Source organism: Macaca thibetana, chromosome 14, assembly GCF_024542745.1.
Source record: "Macaca thibetana thibetana isolate TM-01 chromosome 14, ASM2454274v1, whole genome shotgun sequence".
NCBI lineage: Eukaryota > Metazoa > Chordata > Mammalia > Primates > Cercopithecidae > Macaca > Macaca thibetana.
Window position 1 is genome coordinate 100,789,396 of NC_065591.1, and position 27,014 is coordinate 100,816,409.

The 27,014-nt window shown below is 38.1% G+C and overlaps 1 protein-coding gene across 3 annotated transcripts in view; it reads left to right on the forward strand.

Moving 5' to 3' along the window:
* Positions 1 to 27,014, forward strand: part of DDX10 (DEAD-box helicase 10) — a 342,707-nt gene that overhangs the window by 300,930 nt on the left and 14,763 nt on the right. For all 3 annotated transcript variants that reach the window (XM_050758689.1, XM_050758690.1, XM_050758688.1), the window contains one exon: positions 19,692 to 19,828. In XM_050758689.1, the coding sequence (XP_050614646.1) occupies positions 19,692 to 19,828 (137 nt within the window). The remainder of the gene's footprint in view (positions 1 to 19,691; positions 19,829 to 27,014) is intronic.

Here is a 27,014-nt window from a genome sequence, read left to right on the forward strand (position 1 = left end):
CACCCAAATTTAATCATTCAGAGGAAGTGACTCAGAACTTTAAGATGCAAATTAATTGAAAGTAACTTTAGTAGGATATTCCACTTTGCCATGACTATATTATCCATCTGAGATCATAGGCTTAAGAATTGTTACTTACATACAGCTACTGTGAATTGTTATAGAGCAATTCTTGTTAGTTATTTATATATTCTAAAGAGTACTGACAGTGGACACTGGTATATTTAAAAGACAAAACAAATGAACAAACATGCTTGTGAATCCAGCGTTACAGATGTCTGCAGCCCCTTGATGGTATTTAGAACTGGTGATTTTTTTTTTTAAAGCAGTAGTCCTTCACATACATATTTTTTTTCTTCCTGCCAATGCATGTTTTAACTGTACTCTCTAGGCTTATTGTGGAAGGAATTGGTTTAGGCACATTGTGGTGTGTTAATATGAGTGATAATAAATGCATATACTGGTATCTGTTTAGTTGCCAGTCTCCTTTAGCTCAGGATGCTAACCCATACATGTTTTAGAGTGGGAAATTGTCTGATTGGTACTGTAGTAGAAAACAATCTAGATTTTATTGTTAAAGCAAGAGCATTCCTGGTTTTTACCAGAATATTCACTGAGTTCTGTTTGAAATCATAATCCTTCTGTAACTGATACATATTTAGAGGAATTCAAGCCAGTTTGGTATCATACATCTGTCCTCATATCGTAGTTGCTTCTCTGATAGGAAGGAAAGGTAATCTTTATTGAGTGCCTTCCTTGTACGGAATGCTTGGTACACGTATAATCCTTACATGACAGTGACATTGTCTGACCTTGACTAGAAGACTGAGAAACTAAGTGTTTCAGTTGACTGGGGAAAAAAAAAAATCCCTGTAGAGAAATAGGATCCAACAGATAAAAAGTAGAAAGACTTTTTTTTTTTTAAAAGAAGAAAAAATGATAATCCAAATATCAGCTTTTAATTAAGCTGACTTTTGACCATAGAGCTCTTTCGAAAATTTAAAAAAAAATTTCTTTTTAGACTTTAGCTGAGAGAAACAGCTAACATTCCTGGCTTTTTAACTTCTTTAAACTGAAGGTACCGTCCAAGTGACTGAAGACCAAAAACAATAAGCCTTTTATGACTTAACCAAGGAAGTGCAAATTATCTCCAAAGAGGCGGAAAGCAGGCCTCACAAGATCCAGGACCACCCCCAAAGACAGTTCAAAGAAAGCAAAGTTTCACTAGCTGCAAGCAGGGGACAGCCCATGTTTCTGCTTGGCAGTATTCTCTAGGGTCTCAGCTTCCCAGCTGACTGTCTACACACAAAGGCCTGACAACTGTGTGCCCCATGGATGGAGGATTAAAGGAGACAGTTAGTGAGATAGGAAATCAAAAACTGTCCACGGAAGGGAAAAGGATCAGTAACAAATGGGTACCCAAAAAGTTGAGTCACACAAATATCAAACCCATTTTAAAAATAAATGTTTCTTTTTTCTTTCCCCTTTTGTGTTAAAGGATTTACATCTCCAAGGGGCTGGTTCCTTGGCAGGGAATCAAACTTCTAGGCTGCCAAGGTGAGAGTGTGGAATTTTAACTACTAGACTACAAGGTGGAGGGGCCTTCTTTGCAAATCTCGCAGGGGACCCGAGGCAGGCAGTTTGAACGTACAAAGGATTTTAACTTTGTTTTAAATCTGATTTCTGCTTTTTTTTTTTTTTTTTTTTTTAAGAGACAATCTAAGGCTAACCATGACACTAATATATGTCTTTCTTTCAGTTTGATCCTCCCATAAATACAAATAAGGCAACTGCTTAGAATTTGAGTTATCCGAAGTCTTTTTCAAATACAGAAGTCTTTCTGATTCAAAGGAACCATCTTCTAGCCACTGACAATTAGGATTTCTGATGGTGTATTATTCTAGTATCAACTCAATCCAATAAGCGTCTTCATGGAAAGCCTACGAAGTAATTTTCTAGGTTTAGAATAAAATTTTACCATATAAGCAAAAGCTGTTCCTAGAGAGGGTATAGAAGAGATAGTTCCCATGATCCTTCAAAAAGTTCACTCCCCGAAATAGGTTAAGAAAGAAAAAAACTCTTGTTGCCACAGAAGTCAAGGATGGCATTTGTATATAGAATGCCTCCAGTATCCCACAAATTTGTGAGGGGCTGCCCATCACAGACCCATTAATCCATGACACTGGGTAGGCCCTCCTGGGATTGGACTTTCCCAGGACTAACCAGACATCAAGAATCAAGATGACAAAAGGCCACTATGGATGGGACTTAAGACAAACTCCCCTGAGATCTTGGCACATTCAGAACAAAGACTAGGCTGCTTAAGATGTTACATGTCTCAGGGTTCCCAGTCTTTTCAGGCTGGCCACCAGACATGACCCAAAAATCATGTCCCCTAGATGGTGGAAACCAGGAGCAGGTATTCCTGTTTGGTCCCAAAGCAAGCTCTCAAGGATGTAAAATAAGATGAGAGGGACCCTTTATAACAAATGACACAGCAAGACAGAGGCAGCAGAATAAAGGTAATTTCTGGGAGGAAAAGGATCAGACAATATGAATATTCATGTTGAAAATACACCAGAATTTCTACACCTAAGTCAAGTCATACCAATAATTTTCCCCCATTAATCAAAATTTTGCAGAGGGGAAAAAAAAAAAAAGACAAGTGAGATTTTTCCCATCCACTCAACCAGATTCCATATACAGAGACTGGGAGCCTAACTGGTAAGGAATACTTAACACTCTTGCTAGCTTGTCAGGCTCTAGGTTCCCCTGAATGTGGCTTCCAGAAGAGCAGAGGGGCTTTGATATCCTGCTCGCGGTGCCAAAAGCATAGGGGCAAATAGAGAACTTCCCCTTTGCCTTCTGAAGGTTTGCTGAAAGTCAGCTGACAAAAGGCAGATTACTAGAAGAAACGGCATGCCAGTTTATTAATGTACACACATTTACATGGGAGTCATTCAAAATATGAACTGTGTGTATTGATCTCTTCAAGCAAGCCAACAGAAATCCTAGTATTTTCAAATGCCCATTGAACACAAGAAAGTTCAGAATTTCAACTGCAACTTCCTGTCTCTGGGTCAATCTCTATTTTATTCTTTCTCACTTTTCAACTGCCTCTAGTTTCTCATCATACAAATGCACTGGTCTATGTCAATCCCTTTTCTCTGCAGTAGTTCTGGAACTATCTTTATTGGGTTTTTCTTTTTTCTTACCTCCTTGCCCCCCGTGTTAAGTTATAAATTATTTTGACTTTTCCAAGTGGTATTTCTTAACATTATAATCTTGGGATGAAATTTATGATGCCTGAAGATTTTAAAACCAATTACAGAGATCTCAGGAGTGTGTTGAATATGCTGGTTCCCATACTTTTGCATTTCAAAATAAACAGAAAAAGAAGGAGATATGTGGTGTTGCCACCTGTTTATATTTTCACATTAGGAACACTTAAAAGCATGCACAGCTACCTTTTTTTTTTTTTTTTTTGTAAAAAGAAAATAAAATAGAAAAAGACAATAGAATACAAAGAAGTCCTTTCCTATGATGTTGGTACCTTTGTATCAACATAAAGACATGCACAACAATGTTAGAATTATTTTGTCATCCTAAACTTGCCCTTTACCTGGTGATATAGTTTGAATGTCTGTCCCCACCACATCTCATATTGAATTGTAATCCCCAATGTTAGAGGTGGGGGCTGGTGGGAGGTGTTTGGGTTGCAGAGGCAGATCCCTCATGGCTTGGTGCTGTCCTCGCAATAGTGAGTGAGTTCTCATGGGACCTGGCTGTTTAAAAATGTGTGGTACCATGACAGGTGCTGTGACTCACGCCTGTAATCCCAGCACTTTGGGAGGCTGAGGTGGGTGGATCACCTGAGGTCAGGAGTTCGAGATGTGAAACTCTTGAGATGGTGAAACCTCATCTCTACTAAATACAAAAAATTAGCTGGGTGTGATGACACATGCCTGTAATCCCAGTTACTTGGGAGGCTGAGACAAGAGAATCGCTTGAACCCCGGAGGCAGAGATTGCAGTCAGCTGAAGTTGTGGCACTGCTCTCCAGCCTGCACAGCAAGAGCGAAACTCCATCTCAAAAAAAAAAGTTTGATATTTCCCTCCTCCCCTCGCTCCTGTTCTTATCATGTGAGATACTGGCTCTCCCTTTACCTTCCACTGAGATTGTAAGCTTCCTGAGGCCTCACCAGAAGCTGAGTAGATACCAGTGTGATGCTTCCTATATAGCCTGCAGAACTGTGAGCCAATTAAACCTATTTTCTGATAAGTTACCCAGTCTCAGGTATTTCTTTATAGCAGTACAAGAATGGCCTAACACACCTAGCTAAAATAATGGCTCCCTACTACAGATATTTTGACTACTAAGAAATCCAAAGATACGTCAGCTCAGAATTCTATGTCCAGTCCACCTTTCTAGAATACTTAAAGTCCTCTGCTTTCCTTCTGCTAACACAAACAGTGGCTACTGCTGTCACTGATTGAGTGCCTGCATTAGCCAAGCTTAGTATAAGACACTTTATATTTATTTTCTCATTAGGCTTTAGAGTCATTAGTTAGTTATTAATACCATTTTATTTCAAATAATGAATCTCTGGTACAGTAAGGTTGATTTACTTAAAGTTGCACAACCGGAGTGGTAGACCCAAGATTTAGCAGAAGTAACTACCTCTGCCCTGTATGTTCTTCCCATACATGCCCAGGTTTGCCCCATACGGTCATCAGGTTAGCAGTGGAATTATACCTTGTGGAGAGAGTCTGTGGGGGTTGAAATCCTGCTTCCCAAGTTGTGTACTCTGGCAAGGGACTGTCTCTGCTCGAAAGGAGGAGGACTTGGTACTTCTACTGATTGTTTCTAGTATCTACCTTGTATGTGTCTACACAGTTCGTGTCCTGTGTCTTTGTTTATACTGTACCATCACCTAAATGCCCTCCTCATCACCTCTACATGTTCCCTTCCTCGTTTATCCTGAGCATAACTGAAATGGCATCTCCTTCATGAAGTCTTCCTTAATATCTGCCACCACCACCACCTTGTCCGAGTGCCAGATCTAGCCTTCTGTTGGCCTAGCCTTACTAGCACTGTAATTATGTAGTTTCTCCTGTAATTCATGTATCACTCCCTCCCTCATTTTAGAATAATACATGCCCCTGTGTTGTTGACTGTGTTTGTCTGGAAGCACTTTCAGAGCATGGAACAGATCTGGTTTTTCTTTGTATTCCCCAAAGTCCCTTACCATGTGTACATCATGCATAGTAAGCACTCACTAAATATTTGTTGCATGAATTTAATGCACAAGCTAATCGTAGTCCTAGATTTCTGAACCAAGTGAGACAATAAGCACATTGTTCTTTCTGAGTTAAAATTTATGTTAAAAGATATTTACATGATTTAAACTTTAGCTTCCGTATGTGTAGCTAACTTTTCATTATAGAATTTATTACCAGGACTAAAACTGTAAGCAGTATATATGAGCCTACATATGTCTTCTGAGACGTTTTACCCTGCATCCTAGAGTACAGAATTTTTAGTTTTGTGAACATTCTGGGGTTATGTTGGAATGTGCCTACAAATAAAGACTTCAGAAAACATCCCTTTGCTCCAAATAAACTGCAAGCTCATAAACATGCTGTAGCCTTAAATATTTTACTTGCTAATAAGCAACTTCTCTATAAGAAATTTTTCCTCTGTGGCTCTTATCAGAATTATAAACAAGAGGAAAGATAGGCCAGCCAGCACAAATATCTGAAAGGCACAAATATTTCATTAGGAATAACCAAAATGTTTTACCAACTATCTTATCTACAGGGATTTCGATATCTAGGGTATTAAAAAAGTCATTATGGAAATGTATTAAATGTCTTAAAATATACTAGGTAATGTTGGATTCTGAAAGAACTAGAGCAAAACTGTCTGTGGGCATTTATGAAATAATAATCTTAAACAGCCAGTAGAACTTGTGGATAACTTCATTAATATTTGACAGAATAATGAAAGGACTGTATTGTTCTTTGTGTAGAAAGATGCTACTCAGACATAACATCCGATTTTCTTAGTGTCAGATTTCTTAGTGTGTCCTAATTCTTCTCTTAAGCTCTGTTACATGACCAGTTTTCATGAGACCACCGGCGTCAGGAATAGTCTGTAACAAAGAATTTACTGGAGGTTGATTGGCACACAGGGCTCTAACTCATGAAATATTTCTTTTGAGGCTACAGAATTTATCTAAACAGCAACATAAATCAGGAGTTCAATGTGTGCAGTAATGCTTGTGGCGAGAGGCTTAGGGCACAAAACTTCATGCCTACAAGCTATGTTCGAGCCATAACAATAACTGGACCCAGAATCCTGGGCTAACATATCTTTGGATTTCTCAAGAGTGAAGTTGGTTCTTCATGACCTAATGAGAAGAGGGTGGACTTTGGAGTCAAACGTACTGGAATTTCTTTCCCACTCTATAATCTAAACTATGTCATTGAGAAAGTTATTTGGCCCCTTTAAATCTCAGTTTTCAAATCTGAATTTCTGTAATGGGAATATTAACACTTTCTATGGTTGTGGCCTTTACCCTGTTTTAAGCTAAAAAGTTAAGGATTTTTTTTTCTCTCATTGAATATTCACTGTTTGAACTCTAAGTGAGTATAATCTGTTTAAACCTCTCTGGCAACGATGGGATTTGAAATCAGGAAGTGTTCCTGAGTGTATTGAGTCTGCTGGCGTTTTTTAGCTGACGTTAAGATGCTATCTCTTCGTCTTCCTTTCCTTTCTAATTTTACTCTTATTGAATAACTGGATTGACCATTTTAGAGAAATTAAAGGGAATTTTTACATTATTAAATAATCATTTCTATTTGTTAAGTAGAATGTAAAAAATTTTGCACCTTTACATTGAAAATCAAAATAACCTTTAATTTTTTTATTTTTAAAATAGTGATAATTTATGTACTATAAAATTAAAGATTGCTTTGGAAAACAGGCAGTCTTCAAAAAGTTAGTCGTAGTTACCATACAACCCAGCAACTACAATCCCAGCTATATACCAAGAGAATTGAATACATGTCCACAGAAAAACTTGGCCCTGCAGACCCTTTTGAAGAAATACAATACTGTGGCTTTTAATATTCGTAATGTTGTGCAACCACCAGCACCACTATCTAATTTCAGACATTTTGACACCCCCAAAAGGAACCTAGTACCCTTTAGCTCCATTTCATTCCCTTTTCCCCCATCCTTGGCAACTACTAAACTACCTTCTGTCTCCATGATCTGTCTATTCTGGACATTCCATATAAGTGGATTAATGCAATATGTCGTCCTTTGCGATGGGCTTCTTTCACCTATCATAATGATTTCAAGGTTCATCCATGTTGTAGCATATACCAGGACTTCCTTTCTTTCGTTGACAGTACAGTTGGCTTTCCATATCTGTGAGTCCCTCATCCATGGATTCAAACAAACATGAATGAAAAATAGTTGAAAAAACATTGCATCTGTACTGAACATGCACAGACTTTTTCTTGTCATTATTTCCTAAACAATACAGTATAAGAACTGTTTACATAGCACTTATAATACATTATATTAGGTATTAGTAATCTAGAGATGATTTGAAGTGTATGGGAGGATATGCATAGGTTATATGCAAATACTATACCATTTCATATCAGGGACTTCAGCACCCATGGATTTTGTTTGATTCTAACCAACCATGGATACTGAGGAATGACTATAAAGGGTCCTGGAACCAATCCCCCACAGATACCAAGAGACAGTTTTATTCCATCGTATGAGTAGCCCACATTTTATTTATCCAGTTACCATTTATAAGACATTTACATTGTTTCCACTTTCTGACTGTTATAAATGTTGTTGCTATGAACATTTATGTGCAAGTTTTCCTGTGGATATGTATTAAGTTCTCTTGGGTATATACCTAGGATTGTAGTTGCTGTGTTGTATGATAACTTTATGATTAACTTTTTGAAGATTTCCTGTTTTCCAAAGCAAAGTACTCTTTAATTAAGTTCCTTGTTTGATTCCACTTTCCTTGAGTCATTGGTGTTATAATATTGGAAATTGGGAGAGAAAAAAATATTTTTTCTCTGATTTTTCTTTTTATAAATGGACATTTTATTTAAAACCAATGAGTTGGAAATGACCCTACTGTATTAGAGCAGGGTGTCAGAGCAGGGTGGTTTCAGCAGAAGTGACTGAGGCCTCTTTATAAAATGCTAAAGGAAAACAATGGTTTTTGGCTGGAAATGTTCATTCCATGACATTTCATTCAGGGGTATCAAGGTGACACTTTTTTGGCAAGATGGTGTGTCATAGTTGGTAATTTTTACATTTGTAGGAATGTTTTCCCCACTATTTAGTGTTTCTGCCTTTTTGAATGCGCATGGTTAATGGATTTTCACATTCTGCTGGATTCATTCATATGCATTTGTCAAAACCTGAATTCATTCAATTCATTTCTGATTTCAAATTGCTATTTATTTTTCACCAAATATGAGTCAGTTTTAGTACCTGCAAAGAGTAGTTTTTCAATAGCTCACTGAGAGAAATGGTCTGGGTTCCGACTTGGAGAAGTGATGATAAATTGATGGAACAACCAATGAAGAATGTAGTAAACCAAACATGCACTTGACTGAAAATCCATCTCCTCTGTTTATTTATGTGAAAACAGATCTCAACTAGCTCCGTCAGGGTTTTTCTTTTCCCCTGAGATACGACAGTTTTAGCCAAAGATTGAAAATGTAGCCATGTGCCAGAGAGATACACGAGCCCACTGACTCCATGGCTATTTTCTGAATTATTGAAATGTTATTAACTCTTGCCTTTAAAAAATGTAGCATTTATGCTTTTGTTCTGTTTTTCTGCTTCTGAGCAGCCTAAGATTGGCATGTGTCACCAGGCAGCTGAAACCTAAAACATGTTCAAGGCTTTCAGTGATGAATGACCTTTAAAGTTCAGGATAGTCTAATTTGAGACCTATGTTGTTATTATCAGTTCAGCCCCGGGCAGTAGTAACTGGGAGTTGCGGGCTGCCCATGAACTCTGAAAGTTATGGCTCTACTCTCCCCACAAAATGTGTTATGTATATTTACTATATATTTTTCATATTGTTTCAGTGGTTTGGTGGCTTCCAGGAACCCCAGGTGAAGAACTTCTAATCTAAAGCTCTCCTGAACCTGTTACAATATATTCTATACCAAGATCTTTTAGAGTTTTAAAACAATTTCATCTCTTTAATTTCAAAAATGTTATTTATTGTAAGATACTATTAGATTGTTTAAAAGGAGGCGGGGGGAAATCCTGTGACCCAGTCCCACCACCTGAAGTTTCCTCTATATATGTTTTTTATAGTACATTCTTTATATTCTAACCCACTGTGAACACTTAAATGTCATTAAAATATTATTCTGTGGGGGAGTCCTTTTTTTTTTTAATTTACATGCAGTACAATTCACTGTGGTTCACTTCTATGGGTTTTGACAAATGCATAGTGATGTATCCATCATAATCAAAGATGCGACGTAGTTTCATCACCTCAAGAATGCCCTCTTGCTGCCTCGTACTGATCTGTTTTCTGTACCAATAAGTGTGCCTTTTCTGGAATTTCTTATCAATTGAGTCATCTAATATGTAGCCTTTGGGGTCTGGCTTTTTTGGGTTTAGCAAGGTGCATTTGAGATTCATCCACTATATTAGGCTGTTCTTGCATTACTATAAAGAATTACCTGAGACTGGGTAATTGTCCCATGGTTCTGCAGGCTATACAGGAAGCATAGAGGCTTCTGGGGAGGTCTCAAGAAGCTTCCACTCATGGCAGAAGGCATGGAGCAGAAGTAAGAGAAGGGGGGTGGAGTGACACATAACTTCTAAACCACGAGATACTGCAAAGACAGAACCAAGGGGATGGTACTAAACCATTCATGAGAAATCTACCCTGTGATATCCAATTACCTCCCACAGGCTCCACCTCCAGCATCGGGGATTACAATTCAACATGAGATTTGAGTGGGGACACAGATCCAAATCATAACATCCATGGTTTTGTATATATTCCTTTTTTTTAATTGAGTAATATTTTAGTCATCAAACTATTTACTATTAATACCTGGTTTAGCATGTATTACTTTTATTTATCTTCCTCAAGAACTGTAGTTCATTCTGGGCCGGACGCAGTGGCTCATGCCTGTAATCCCAGCACTTTGGGAGGCTGAGGCGGGTGGATCACGAGGTCAGGAGATCGAGACCATCCTGGCTAACACAGTGAAACCCCGTCTCTACCAAAAAAAAAAAAAAAAAAAAAAAAAAAATTAGCCCAGCATCATGGCAGGTGCCTGTAGTCCCAGCTACTCAGGAGGCTGAGGCAGGAGAATGGTGTGAACCTAGGAGGCGGAGCTTGCAGTGAGCCGAAATCTTGCCACTGCACTCCAGCCTGGGCAACAGAATGAGACTAGACTCCATCTCAAAACAACAACAACAACAACAAAAAACTGTAGTTCATTCTAACATTGGTACTCCTTTGAGCCTTAATCATTTATTTAGTTTCAATTATATTCTTTTGTGTATAGTATTGTATATTTTTCTAGTATGATACACTGCTTCCTTAGATGATGTAAATATTTCACATTTCTGCTTATGTTTAGAATTTAGAGAAAGCAGGAGGGTCCTTAAGGATATGACTGCCAAACTGCTGGAAAGTCTTTTCCCAGTGTGCACACGTGGGTTGATGGTAAATGTTAGTATAGGCATCATCACATGCATTTCTCTTCCAGTGCTCATAACAACCTTGAATGGTAGATGTCAGTGTTCAGATTAAACTGATGAGGAAGCAGAAGCTTCCTGAGTTAATGGCCTAAGGACACACAGCTAGCCATTAGTGGAGCCGAAGTCAAATTAGTGTTTTGTGACTCATCTCCTATTATAGTGTTTATTATTGTAAGAAAAATAGTGAACTGGGCTTGCAATTTTTCTTTTACTTAATATCTTATTTAGTGTAACATTTCTCAGAAAAGACAAGAAATTAAGATGATCAATAAGATGCACCATTATTTAATAGGGCATTATGAAATTGTAGCATCATCAGTATCCTGTTGGGCTCAGTAGAATATTCGTATATTAAGAAAGCAAGTGAGTAAGCAATTTAGGAAGAAGAATGAATTTTGTGCAAAGCAGCCTTAGAAAAAAATCTCATTTTGCTAAAAGTCTTAAGGTTAAAATGCTGAATCAGAGTCCTTTACTGGTGTGCTGTGTCTCAGATTACATTCTTCTTTTATACCAATGCTCAGCACCCAGGAAGTGTGCAGTAAACAGTTGTTAAATGAATATTCCAAGTTCTGAAGAGCCGTCCAATTTTGGAATATGCTCTTTAGGGCTTTGCATATTCATGTGCCAGCCCTTTGCCTGCCATTCTTAACTTTATTCACTGCATGCATTATTTATATCACTTCCTCATAGTCCTTCAGTCAGATATTCCCATTGTTTTAGAATGATGAGAAAAAAAATAAAAGTATTGAGAGGAAATTGTGTAAGTGCTACTTTATTGAAGGGACCAATTCTGTACTGAGGTGGCATTTATCTGAATTTACCTGCTTGTTCCTCAATATGGCTTTTATCATTCCCCAGCATCCTCCATTGCCTCTTTTTTTTTTTTTTTTTTTTTTTCCTGTTTTTCCTTTTTTGAGACGATGTCTCGCTCTGTCCTCCAGGTTGGAGTACAGTGGCGCGATCTCAGCTCACTGCAACCTCCACCTCTCAGGATCAAGTGATTCTCCTGCCTCAGTCTCCCGAATAGGTGGGATTACAGGTGTCCACTACCATGCCCGGCTAATTTTTGTATTTTTAGTAGAGACAGGGTTTCACCATGTTGGCCAGGCTGGTCTCGAATTCCCATTGCCTCTCATCCCCTCAGATTTCTATATGGTTAGGCGGCCAGATCTGAAATGTGTTGCCTTCCTCTCATTTGCTGTGTCAATTGTATACATTAATGCTGGCTGTTAGGAAGGGCAGAGATGTTTCTGAGCAAGATCCCCATAATTGTAGGGGATCAAGGTTGGGGTTTTAAAGTACAATTAAGCCAGCATATATTAGAGGTGCACCCAATACATACACATTTGGTCATATACCAAAGATGAAGTATGTAAATCAGTATTATGCTGTAACCCAAATCACCATTGTAGAATAAATTTCTAGGAGGCAGATAAACTGAAATTATTGTGAAATATTTTTGTTAGTGTTACAACATTATTATTAAAAGGTAATGGGGCCAGGATGTTAAAATTTAACATTATGGTGTGGGAACCATAATTTCTCAGCACTGTCAGTTGCTCTTATGTTTCCTATTCTGCACATCTGCCTTAGTAAATACATACTCACTTTCAGTGATGCATTTAATAACATCACTAACCTTTTTGTGTTCATAATTCAGAAAAATTTTTAATTTCTTCTGTAAATAGTTTAGTGCCTAGGATTTATAGCTTGGGAAAATCTCAAAATCAGTCTCTCTTTAACTACTGAGGATGGTCATTTATCCCTAGCAGTCATTTTTTATCTTAAATTTAAAAACTGTGAAAAGTTAATGCATTCTTAGAAAGTTGTTTTGAAGTTTTTTTAGTGGAACAAAGTGTGTTTTGATTGCCTCACTTTTCTCTAAAATTTTCTTTTTAATCTTTACATTCCTCGTTGGAATAAAAAATAGTTTATAATAAATTTTGGAATTTTTCCTCTTTGTGAAATTTCAAAGTTGACATTTTGCTTTTAATTCATACAATATGGGAAGACTTTAAGTCCTAGATGGAATTAAATAACTAAAATTTAAATTCATTTCTTAAAGGTTATTTTGTTTTTATAAATGCTGTATGGCATGTAGGAATGTAATAAAGATAATTCTCTGTATTTAGGCTTTTAATACATTTTCTCACTGATAATCACTGACAGCCTAGCATGACTAGGGCAACAGATTAATCAGGAAATTTGTTTAAAAAATCAGGCAGTGGGTCTCTAATACATTAAATATGTTTTTACTCCTGTGTCCCATTTATATTTGGCGTCAGACGACAGACATTACCACGTACTTTGCTGAGTTCTGGGGGAATGGAAATGAAAAGTGTGTTATTATGTAGCATATTTTAGGGTCTTACTGTGTGCCAGGTACTCTTAAGTGCTTTACCTATGTTGTTTCATTTCACCTGCACAGTCGTCCTATGAAACAGATGCTTTTTACAAGTTTTACTGAAGAAGCGATGCTTAGAAATACTTGACGACTTGTGTTATCAGGTATAGTATAAAGAAGCATGTTTGGTCTTTGTCCCTGGTTCCTGGCATAGAACACCCTTAAGCCCCTGGGATTTCCTGAGTGACAGGAGTGTCTCTGGTTATTCTTAAGAAGTCCTTTCAGCACTTGGCGTTTATACTAATGAGGTGGCTTAGGGTGGTGTCTCTAGATAGCTTCAGGGTACAGGCTGGTTACCAGAAAGACCAAACAGTTGATTAGAGGTTGGGGCTTTTAGCCCTATTTCCCCATCCTCCCCGGAAGGGAAGGGTGGCTGGAGATTGAATTATAAAAGCCCTTGAACAGTGAGTTCAGAGAGCTTCTGCATGGGCAGACACATTCATGTGCTGGGACGGTGGCCCACCCAGGAAGGGCATGGAAGTTTTGTGTCTCACTCACACCCCTTCCCCTGTCCTGTGCCTCACTCCCTTGTCCTGTGCCTCACTCCCACCCCTTCCCTTGTCCTGTGCCTCACTCCCACCCCTTCCCTTGTCCTGTGCCTCACTCCCACCCCTTCCCTTGTCCTGTGCCTCATTCCCACCCCTTCCCTTGTCCTGTGCCTCTTCCTCTGGCTGTTTCTGAGTTTAGGCCTTCATAATAAATGGGCAATCATTAAGTAAAACACTTTCCTGAGTTCTGTGAAAAGCTGTAGAGAATTATGGAACCTGAGATGGGCCTGTGGGAACCCCTGAATTTGTAGTCTACTGGCCACGGTTGTCTGAAGTGTGGACAGTATTGTGGGACTGAACCCTTGACTTGTGGGATCTGTGTTAAGACACTCTGCATGGTTACTGACAGAATTGAGTTGTATTTTTGGGCACCTGTTGGTACCTGTTGGATTGGTGTGAAGAGGCACCATGCGTTTGATGTTAGAAGGCACCACAACAGGCAAGAAGCAGCAGAGGGTGTTCCAGGAGAGAAGTAGCATGCACGAAGACTGGAGGTGGAAAGAGGCTTGACTAGTGCCAGGACCTGAAAGTACATGTGTTGTAAACCGGTGTCTTATATTATCACATGTCAGATTTGAAATCTATTTCAAAATTCTAATTACAACACAGAATTGGAGTGATCAGAATTGGGGAAAGAATACTTGCAGGAAGACCCATTAGGCAGCTGGTGCAATATTCTAGGCAAAACAAAAGCCAAAAGGAGGCTTGGGAGCCAAGGATAAGGAAAGTGGAGATTACCACATGTAAGGTATCATAGGAAGCACCTGCATGTTTTACAAAGCTTATAAAATACGCTTGATACTGAAAAAAACACTGTGCAAGCACATCCAAAGCTTTAATGGTGAGAATTGAGATTCAGGGTGATGTAGGAGAAAACTCCTTGTGTATGTCCAGGTTTGTGTGACCTCAGTAAGTAATTTAGTCATCTGAAGCACAGTTTTGTAATTTCAAAAATGGGAACAATAAATCTTTTTGACCTACTTCATAGGCTTTGAAGATCAAGTAAGATAATCTATGTTAAAGCACTTTGTACGTTTGTTGTAGGAGACTGCCACATCTTGTTTGTGTTTCTTGCCATTATCAGAACCAAAACCAAAATAACCAGTCAGGTAACATTTCTGTTTTGGGACATTTTCACCTGCCCTACTTGTAAATGAGTTTTCCAACTAACTGTTTTAAGAAAAGTCATTCCTATTTTAGGTGAAATAATTTCCTCAGGGGTTCTTAAACTGTGTTTCAGAAACTGCCAGTTATAGAGGTGACACTGATCTCTTCATGTGGGTGAAATGCTCCCCCTCTCTCTGCCCAGGGCTTTGAGGAGTGTGTGTGTGTCTGTGTGTGTCTGTGTCTGAGGATGATAGGGGGTTCTTGTTTTGAGCAGGCTGGAAGGGTGGAGAAAGATGGGAGAACTAGTCGGTGAGGGGGTAGTGGTGGCAACTTTCAACCTGGAAATATGAAGAAAAAGAAGCATGTTGACAGCCAGAATGCATAATCAGTCAGCCACATGTTAGGGGATCCATAAGGTGAAAACTGCTTTCTGTCTGTATCAAATGTTAGACATTTAGCAGGGCTTGTGGAGTTGATTCACTCTTGATTGACTGCTCCCCAGAAATAGCAGAACCTGGCTTTCATTTTCATACTTATGTGGGTAACTGTTCGAGAACAGCTCATTTTGTTATCAGGTCAGGGACATTATTTTCTTCACTGCAGCATCTCCAGAACCTAAAAGTGTGTCTGCTATAGGTAATAGGTGCTTAATAAAGATTTGTTGAATGAAGACATCTCCCTCTTAATCCATTTGTGCAGTTATAGCAAAATACCTTAGATTGGGGGTAATTTATAAACAACAGAAATTAACTGCTCACAGTTCTAGAAGGTGGGAAGTCAAAGATCAAGGTGCCAACAGATTCAGGGTCTGGTAAGGGCTTGTTCTCTGCTTCATAGCGGGACTGAGCAAGGTTCCTCAGGCCTCTTATAAGGGCACTAATCCCATTCAGATAGGCTCTACTGTTAGGACCTAAGCTCCCCCGCCCTCCAACTTTTTTTTTTTTTTTCCCTCCTGAGACAGGGCTAGCTAGCTCTGTCATCCTATCACCCACTGGAGTGCAGTGGCGTTATCTTGGCTCACTGCAGCCTTTGCCTCTTGGGCTCAAGCTGTTCTCCCATCTCAGCCTCCCAAGTAGCAGGTAACTATAGGAGCGTGCCACCATGCCTGGCTAATTTTTTTGTAGAGATGGGGTTTCACCATGTTGTCCAGGCTGGTCTAGAACTTCTGAGCTCAAGCAATCCACCTGTCCCGGCCTCCCAAAAAGCTTTGCCTGTTAATACTATTGCCTTGGGGGTTAGGTTTCAACACATGAATTTTTGCGGGGGACACAAACTTCAGACCATAGCATGTTTTGTAAGGTATCCTCTCAGTGTTTATTAAACTGCTGTCTTCTTTGTTTCTGTATTTAACAGAGGTCTGATGTGTACGACTATGCTTCTGTATATACTAATTCTCTTAAATATATTATGTACCTGTCTCAGTCACTTTGGGCTGCTGTAGCAAATTCCATAGACTAGTAATTTAAGCAACACACATTGCTCAGAGTTCTAGAGGCTGGAAAGTTCAGTATCAAGGTGCCAGTAGATTTAGTATCTCATGAGGGCCTGTTTACTGATTTGTAGATGGCTTCTCACTGTGTCCTCACATGGTGGAAGGGGAGTTAGCTAGCGCTCTAGTTCCTTCTTTTGAGGGTGCTAATTCCATGCATGAGGGCTGCACCCTCATGACCATCGCATTGGGATTAGGGTATGGACATATGAATGAAGAGAGGTGCAAACATTGTCCATTGTAATACCCCTGTAATCCACAGAGTCTAGTTGATTCTCCTTCATTAATATCTCTCATACCGATCCTCCACCTTCATCTCCACTGCTACTTCCTTTGTTAATTATTACAGTTTTAAAACTTATATCCTTCCTTCAAATGTTATACCTTCCAACCACCCTTTCTATTGCTGCATTTCTAAGGTACTAATTTAGTTTCCTGCTAAAATACTTAAATGGTTTTCCCTTGCTTACAGCAGTGAGTTTCCAGCCATGGTGTCCTAACACACTGACATGACTGGGAACTGTGTCAGGCAAACTTGTCTTCTCTTTGATTCCTATATTAGATAGCTACAAAGTTAAAAAAGCTACATGCCCTCCTCACAATTTTCCCACAGGATATTCCTGTGGACAAAGGACAGACAGAACTCAGAGTCATCCCTCTGCTCATGTGAGACAAATGCTTCTCTGAGTGTTTCCTCTGCCCTGTTGTTTCACTGAGCCAGACTAAGGCACAAGCGACTTTTCCTCTACCTCCACCTCACATGTAAATTGTGTATTTAGTAAGAGGCTAATCAGAGACTCAAAAGAATGCAATCGTTTGTCTCTTATCTACCTATGACCTGAAACCCCCCTCCCTGCTTCGAGTTGTCCAGCTCTTTTGGACAGTTGTGAGGTAATAGATATGTCAGAGAATATTTGTCTGACTCATGAAAATAAGTCAAAAGGAGGTAAAAACGAGGATGGTTCTGTCAGTCCAAAATATCTGAGACAAATCTTAACCAATTTAGAAAGTTTATTTTGCCAAGATTAAAGGACACACCCATGACACAGCCTCAGGAGGTCCTGAGGACATGCGGCCAAGGTGGTAGAGGCACAGCTTGTACATTTTAGGGAGACGTGAGACATCAATTAGTATCTGTAAGATGTACATCGGTTCAGTCTAGAAATGCAGGTCAACTCGAAGCAGGGAAGGAACTTCCAGGTCATAGGTAGCTAAGAGATAAACAGTTGCATTCTTTTGAGTCTCTGGTTAGCCTCTTACTAAATACACAAATCACATGTGAGGCGGAGGTAGAGGAATCATTCACGCCTTAGTCTGGCTCAGTGAAACAATAGGGGAGAGGAAGCAATCAGAGAAGCATTTGTCTCACATGAGCAGAGGGATGACTTTGAGTTCTGTCTGTCCTTTGTTCACAAGGAATATCCTTGTGGGCAAATGGCAAGGGAGGTATGTAGCTTTTGTAGCTATCTTATTTAGGAATAAAATGGGAGACAGGTTTGCCTGACACAGTCCCTAGCTTGACTTCCCTCTTGCTTAGTGACTTTGCCGTCCCTGTTTCCCTTTCACAGTCCCATTTTTGTAAATTATCTCTTAAATGATTCATGAAATCAAAGAGAGCAGCTAAGAATGTCCATTTACTTACCGTATATGGCTAGAAAGTACATACTTTTAGACTTTGCTAAAAAGACATTGTACTTCAGAATGTTTTCATTATGGTGATATTTTTAACTTAGTGACTTGTGTTGTAAATGATAGTGGTTTTGTTTGTTTGTTAATAAAGGTATTAGTCACATCATGCTTTCCATAATATAGGTATTATACATTTTATTGGTCATTGTCATGAATTGACTGTAATGCAGCGCAGACAATACGGTATAGCATCAACATTGCAATCATTTTGTACGTCAGGAAATAGCAAAGCCTAGATGTTGTCAATTACAAGAAACACATTAAACAAAATCCAAAATAGCATTGTGTCCATTTGAAAGTAAATTTTTATTACTTTGAATTAGTATTATTATGCTATTCTGAATTGTTATTCAATTTCTGGGAACGAGCATTAATCATTGGAAATCAAAGGAATCAAAGAATCATTGAAGTTTGTATCATTTGGTATGAAGAAGTATTGTAAAGATGGTAACTGAAAGAAACCCTGAAGTTTTTTTAGTCCTACTTAAAATTTTCTGTTAAATGCATGTGCCACTGCTAGTTTTGGTTTATCTAGTAGTTGACAAAACCAGTCTACCAGAAATAAATTTGTTATGTGATGTTCATAACATAAATGTATAATACATTTAATTTTGCATTATTTTGTTTTTTGACAAAAATAACCACCAAAAATTAAAAACAAAAAAAGCCCCCTTACCTACCTGCTTGCATGAAACTGAAAAGATCTCAACTTCCATACATTCCCTCCCATGCACTATTGCTTTTCCCATTTCTTGGTGTTCCTCCCCTTTTCCCATTGTTCTTAGTGATTTTGCACTTGCATTTGAATTTAGAAGACCCATCACTATAAATACACTTGTACACATCTGATGATTGTTGTTGTTTTGTTTTTAAGAGATGAGATCTTGCTCATCACCCAAGCTGGCGTGCGGTGGTGCAATCATGGCTCACTCTAGCCTCAGCCATCTGGCACATGAGATCTTCCCGCCTCAGCCCCTGGAGTAGCTAGGACTACAGACACATGCTACCCTGCCCAGTTAATAGATCTGATAGTTTTTTAAGACTTATACTTTTGTGGTCGTAAAATCAAACAAATGTTACTGTACTCTTGCTTCTGGTCTTTTATATTTTCACCTAATATTTTTGGTAGTTTTGAAACTTAGATGTGTGGACAGGAGCACTAAAACAACTTTATATGCTGTTTCTTTATGTTTATTTTTATTTTATTTTAGAGATGTTTTCCAGGCTTGTGTGTAGTGACTATTCACAGGCGTGATCATTGTGTACTGCCGCCTCAAACTCCTGGGCTCAAGCAAGCCCCTTGCCTCCTCCTCCTGAGTAGCTGGGATGACAGGAGCACGCCACAGCACTTGGCTTTTATTTCTTTGATAATTGAGTTGAATTACATGGAAATAATAAAATAGACAATTTTCTCCTGTATTGTATTTAAAGGACTGAGTAGTGATTTGCTTTCTGAATCTTATTTTATTTTATTTTTGAAATGATAAGGATTTTCATTCTCTTTGCAAATGGTTGTGGTTCTGAAAGTCGCTTGCCTTCACCAGAATAGAAAACTTCTAATCTGAGGATGTCAATTAGAGGGGTATCCATTTGGGTCTGGAAATAAAACCTGATTATTTATCAACTGACTTCTTCAACTACAATTTCCGTTATTATTATTTTTTAGGCCAAAGATGAAGAGGAAGCCTTTCTGGATTGGAGTGATGATGATGATGATGGATTTGATCCAAGCACGCTCCCAGATCCAGATAAGTACAGAAGCTCTGAAGATTCAGATAGTGAAGATATGGAAAATAAAATTAGGTATGTTTTTACCATTGGTATGAAATGCATCCTCAATACTCACATGAGTCTTCTAATGAATCCACCAAAAGACGTTACTAAGAGTTCTACTCCGAGATGTTTGTTGCTTTTTTTCTTTTTTTTTAAATATATCTTTACTTATATTCCTGGAAATCCTGCTGCTATTTTTTTACTCATTTTGTTGCAGATTGTTCTAGAAATACGCTTTTCTGATCATGTTAGTGCCTTGTTGATCATTTTTATAATCCTTATTAATGGATGTGTGTGATACATGAGTTGTGTTTTTCCTTTTTTTTTTTTTTCCTTATCTTTCTCTGAGTCCTTTATGCCTAAGTATTTGATGCACTAAGATATGTTCTCTGCAAAAAGCGTTAGGGTTTTATTTTTTTTCATTGTCAAAGAACGCTATTAAAGATACTGCTAAAAATTGTCCTTGAATTTTAAGAAGGGGACATCATTCTTCCATATTCTTTTATATGGAATTAAATAACAAATAAAATACTGGAGGGGCTGGGCACCGTGGCTTATGCCTGTAATCCCAACACTTTGGGAGGCTGATGTGGGAGGATTGCTTGTAGCCAGGAGTTTGAGACCAGCCTAATCAACAAAGTGAGACCCTGAATCTACCAAAAAAAATGGTTTTTAATAAATAAAATAATGGAAAACCTGTACAGAAACAACCTTTGACAAATTCCTTCACTTTAAAATCTATGGATTATTTATTTGCTACCATTGCCAGAAACAAATGAAATGTGAAGAATTGAATAATAGTATGACTTGCTTAGCATTTGTTTTCAGAGTACTATGTATTAGATTACGTTAAGAGTCTATTGATTTAAAAGTTGAGAATGTTAAACCTCATGCTCGATCTAAACCAATGAGCTTCTTTACGGAAGGGAGGTACTAATGACAACAGATAGAATTAATATGATGGAAGAAAAGAGGAAGCTTGATGGAACCCTTGAAGTGCTAGCACAGGGAGTTTGGAGTTGGAGAAATAGGCCATAGGGAGTTATAATTTGTTTTAAACAAGAACATTATGAAAAAGTCTTAAAGATTTTCTTAGGTGAAAATGCTGTGGGGAGACAGAGTTACTCTTCATTTGAGTCTCATGCATATTTAAACATGAATTATTTTTTAATAGAGAAAATTCACTTATCCAAATGCAGTCTTCTGAGGTGATGCCAGAAACTTCCATTTGCTGTTGGACAACTAGGTGGTTGAACATATTAGCTTTATACAGCATGTGTAGGCTCTAGGTAGTAGACATGTTTGCTTTACTACCACAAGAGGCACCACAGATGAAAAGAATTTGATTAGAATTTACAAAAATATATAAATGTTTGTGCCATAAGGATTAAATAATTTAGGTTCTGGGCATATTCCTAATCATTGAAAATTGACCTCTAAGAGTAAATGTACACACTGAGTTCCTTGGTGTATGTGTCTGAGACCTAGATGAACCCCAGTGGGGTCAGGTTTGCTGCCCCTTGGGTTCTTATATAAATGTACCTCTTTTAGAAGGGTTTATTGGGTCTGTATTTTGGTAGATGTGATTTAATGTAACATACATGACTTTTAGTCATTATCTTCCAAGTGTTTCCATGTAACTTGATTCTCTGGAAGGAGCATTAATTGGTTCTTACAGTTCTGCAGCCGTATTTTGCGTATCTGTCTAATATACCTTTAAAAGATAGCGTCAACCTTTGAAACCTTTGGTGGGATGTCAGCAATCCTTCTGCATTGGACTTATATGGATTTTCTCCCTAACATTTTTAATGACAGTTTCTGGGTCATCTTTCATCTGTGTACAGCAGGCATTTCATTTTCATTCTTCTGTCATTTCTTGCCCTTCTAGTGACATTTCCGTGCTACCACCTAGTTAATATAACTCGTTCTCTAGTAGCTTATGTATTTCATCCTGTTAATTAGCTGTAAATGTTTTGTGCCTAGAAATTGTCTTTACATATTTTTTTTGTACCAACACTTAACTGCTCTAGCCTCACTTCCCACCCCTAATATCAATGTCATGGCACAGAGAATGCCTTGACATATTTGAATGGATTAATTGATTGATGAAGGAGATTTACAGGGTTAAAAAAGAAATGTAGTTGTAAGAGGCTATATCATTGGTCCTAATATTAATAGGTTGAATGATACAAGAGATGGCAGAACATAGATGGAGAGTTGGAAGAAGCCGAGTTCATACAGTGTACTGGTGATGGACAAGAAGGTAGGAGTACCTTGAGAGATGACAAAGCATCTTAACTTAAAGACAAGGGTTCAGATGGAAAGTATTTAAGCATTATATGAAAATTACAGCAGTTTTAATTTCAGGCACAGCTAACAAGTCTGCATTAGTGGAGACTGGGATTGGTTAACTTGTTTTAAGCTGACAAAAAATTGTCTTTTGTTGAAGAGGAGGATATCAGCAAGGGCTTGATTACTGATGAGGGATTTTATTCCTGTAGTGTATATAAGGGCTTCCTAGCAGGTTTTTTGTTTTGGCCTGTGAACACAGACATTGTCTAATCTTATAGCCTCCTTTTAGATGAAAAAACCAAGGCTTTAAGGGCTAAAATAACTTGTCTGTGGTCACAATAAAATTTAGGGACAGACCAATGTGATCTTTGTTAATTAAACTGATTCCCTAGTTCTAGAATCTTAGTTAGGTGTATAGAATCATCCTGGTGTTGAGAGAAGTAGCTCAGGATAATGTCATTTGACTAAAGACCTGGTTCCATGGACTAACCATAACATAGACTTCACTAAACCATGGTTTCCCACCCTCAGCATTATTGATATTCCGGCTCAGATAATTTTTTGTTTGGGGAAGGGTATAGGCTGTTTAGCATCATCCCTGGCCTCTAACAATACCATTTGGCACAACTAAAAATATCTTTAGACATTGTCAGGTATCTCTGAGGAAGCAAAATTGCCCACAGTTGAGAAACTGGACTAGACCCCAGATGGCAGATACATATTACTGGTGCTTAATTTCCCCTGTCCTTCATTCAGAGTAGGCTATTTCTCTATTCAGTTCCATTTGGCCTAAGCAGTCCTCAGCACAGTCTCTATCAATCAATTGGAACTGATACAGAAGGTAAAACCTATTTGCCATTCCTGTACTAGCAGGCAGGATTTGGAATAAATTGTAAGTAGTAACCTATGTCTGTAATTTCTATTTATGCTTTAATTTCCATTTTTCTCCGTTTTCTGTGGTTTCTTTACCTCAATGGCAGTGAATCAAGATGTATGTAAACTAAAACCAAAATTGTTTTGGATAAAGAAAATGTATTTGGAAGATTGTATATACTAGAATTTTGACAGTAGTAATTGCTGTTGCTATTACTATTTGCATAGTAGCACCAGTACAGTTTTTCTGTATTCTTCTAGTTTGGCTACACCTTCTTTTTCTTTGCTTCTCATAAGCTGTATGACTATGTGCTAAGATCTTGTGATGTCAGCTTTAGTGGGTCCTCCTGATAGGTTCACAGGTTTTACTTGCTATGCAGTCTCTAACCCTCTACTCAGTAATTAAGGCAATGACTAGTACTCTGACCTCTTAGACATCATCACATCTCTCAGTAGGTTATTCTCTGGCCATACACTTAGCATTTTCAGAGATGAGTTCACTCTTAGGGGACTAGATAGACCAATTAGAAAGTAGATATTAGTCCCAAATTAAGTAGCATGAGCTAGTTTCTTTGAAAGTTTTCTATGGGTGTTTCTTTTTCCTTCACTTTATTGACACGCATAACTATTCAGCATGAGTAACACTTTTGTTGCTCCATGTGGAAAAGACACTGTCAGTTGGAACTAGGCAATGGGGAACCAGATTTAGTGGAGAATGACAGAATCTGGGGTCAATAGTTCCCCCTCAGGGAGGTCTGACAGGATTTTAAAGAGTTTGTACTTCTGCCTTCTTTCTCAGTTCAGTGCATAGCTGCAATAGAGTTTAAACTACCTTCGACCCTCTAGGATTATCAGAATTGTTATCTCCAGCACTGAGATTTCGAAAGAGTTCTGATGTGGATTCAACTCAGTTTAGTTAGCATTACCAAAAGAGATCTTGCTTATAATAGGGTTTCAGGGACAATGAAAATTATATGACTTTGGGTTTCTTTTGATGAGCTTTAAGAATGCTACCATGAATAGTTTATTTATCCTCAAAAACAGAACTGTGAAACAGGGGACCAGCTAATCTACCCGTAGTACAGAAGTAGTTGGGGCCAGATGTCCAAACTCCATTTAAGGATCTAGGCTTTCATGTGCTATTTTTGACAACAGGTGTAGAAGCGAGAGCTTGCTTTGATGTTCTCTGGCTTTTTTGCTCATCTTTATCCGTCTTACACATTGGTCTAGGCTGCGTTTTACTCTGGCTTTCACCTCTCATTCTTTCTTCGAAAATGTGGAGTTAACACAGGTAGAATTAATAGATGTTAGGATTTGTTGTTGTTGTTGTTGCAGTTGTAGACAAAACAGCTTAGTAGGAAACCCAGCTTTCTGTTTCAGTGGGCTTTGTGACATTCATTGAATTTATTGGTCTGCTGGGAACTGCACAGAATCCTGTGTTCTTTCCTCCAGTAAGTTTTGCAAGAGTTTTGTACCTTTTTAGGAACGAAGACCTCAGATACTGTAATTGCCTTTGGGCTTGTGAATGATTTTTCATTTCAAATTGTCCATGCGATAAAGTTACATCACGTTCAAAATAAAAATATTTTTAAAAGCTTCTATATGGGGTGCCAAGGAATAGAGTAAGAATCTTCTGCATTATTTAAATCATATTTTACTTAAGAGTTAAGAATACCCACTTGATCTGTTAGTCTCTGGATTATAACATTTCTTCCATCCATTCTTTCAACTAAAAATGTTTTAGTGCCTGTCATGGGCCAGGCATGGATACAGAGGATAAAACATTAAACAGGAAAAGTGTCTTTCCTGCTTTCACAAAGCTTTTTGTTCCATGGAGGTTACAGGTAGCTAAGTAAGCAATTACACAGCAGTGTGATGAATTAGTTTGTGGTTTGTGCACTGGGGGAGGCGGAGGGAATGGAGTAGGTAGAGAATGAACATGGAGACCACATAAGTGATGGGTCCAGTCTAGGCCTGGTGGATCAGAAAGAGCTTCCTGAAGGCAGTGATGTCTACACTGAATCAGACTTAGGTGTAAGTGTTAACTGAGCAGAGGGGAGGGTAAATTGCACTTCTAAAAAGTGTGGCCTCTAAAGTGAGATGAGTGTCTTGAATCATATTCCATTTAAAACTCTTCTTTCAATAAAATTGCTTCTCACAGCTGTGCTTCACAGGCTGAGAGACTTGACTCGGAACATATAAGATTAATTTTTGTATATCTAGTAGCATTTATCATGTTTGGTTTTTGGCCATCTTCGTGTGAATTGTTAATGGTGTGAAAATTTGCAAAGTATTAAATACAATGAAAAAGAAACAGCTAGATGTTCCAGATATTCATTATCCAGTCAAATTAAGGTTTTAATATTTATAATCTTAACCTTTTTCAAACAAAAAAAGGAAAAAGAAAAGGTGGTGACTAGACTCTTGGTACCTTATATCAATCTTTGCTTTGCAGCCTACGTTCTTTAAGGCAGGTGGCTTTATCAAGAATTCTTACATGGTGTAGGGTATTTGGTAGATTATTCTAGGTAGCATAAGACCAATTACATCTGTAGTTTGTACTGAGGCCATTGTCATCATTTAGATATGATAACTTCTATATGGATTGATACCTTTTCCTGTACAGAGTAAACGATTCCACGTCTAAATATAATTAGGTGGTTCTTTTAACCTATTTTTACACACCTCTGAATCAAAAGACTAATCAAGGTTTTTGGTCTGCGTGTTTGTTCTTTTATTTGGGTTTTTGTTTTGTTTCTGAAAATCTGTTCCATATTCATTTGTCTATCTTTTGAGTGAACTTGCCTGTCTTTAAAAATGATCTCTTACATGAAGTAGATGAACTACTTTAACCTCTGTGGTTTCTCCTAGTATTGAGTTCTGTGACATCTCTTAAATAAGTTTTGCTCAGTACCTATTCTAAGATTTTACAGTCGGCTTCATAATTTGTGGGAGGCTTTTCACTTGGAAAACAAAGTTCTCAGAAGCCATTTTCATTTCCTTGTTTTTGGCTGGAGCTAAAAGAGCTTTTTCTTAGTCTAGATGATTGTTTAAAAAAATACTATTCACTACGGTTTCCAATTACTTGAACCTCTACTTGATTGAGTCTCATTGTGTGTAGCAGATGTAGAAAGAAGTTGGCTCAGCTTAATTATGTAGTGAATTTATTGTGTGCCTGCCATTCTTTCCTCTTACTCTTTTCAACTTCAGGAGTATATGCCCCATTCTCACATGCCGAGCAACTTTCAAGAGAAAATCTTAATCATTTCTTACTTGTCAAACATTTGAAAATAAGAACACTATTTGGAGAAACTCCCGAGGCAGATTGTTGGGGTGGGGGTGGGAAAGGCAATATTTGTCTTCGGACTTTTAGAGAAAGGTTGCTACACACTGGGCAAGGAGGATGTTATTTTCTGGGGTGAGGGCTGAGTTAAGATGGGGAAGACATAGTGTGAGAAATTGGGAGTTTAAGAAGCTACTCTTTTACTGTTACTGTTTTTGCCCTGTGCTTTCTACTCTACCATTTAATCAACCATTATATAACTCAGGACAGTTGGGAGCCTGTCATTTTTTCAGAAGCACCAGGATCTCTTAAGAAGGACGAATAGCTCAGGATGGCATGAGGCTAAGATGAACCACCCTTGCTAGTAGGGTTCTCTGGCAGGTGCCCTAACTCTGGTGCGCTGCAACTTTGTTTTCACCGAAAAAACCTTTGTGAATGACTTCTTAGGATGTTTCTTTTAGTCATTTCACATTGCATTCACATAGAATGCACTCGTGCCTAATGACTGCAAACTTTCCATCCCTTGGTTACACCATAATTTCCTTGCCCACCTCCCTTTTAAAATTTTTAGATTGTATCCATGCTTAGGTTTTTGGTTCTTGTTTGATTTTATTTCACCTATGCTTAGGTTTTTGGTTCTTGTTTGGTTTTATTTTGTTATTACAAGTAATTTTAATGGGTTTTAATTTTTGTTATTGTAAGTAATTTTTTTAAATTGTTAGTAAATTTTTTAAAGGTTGCTTAGGTTTTGGGTTCTTGTGTGATTTG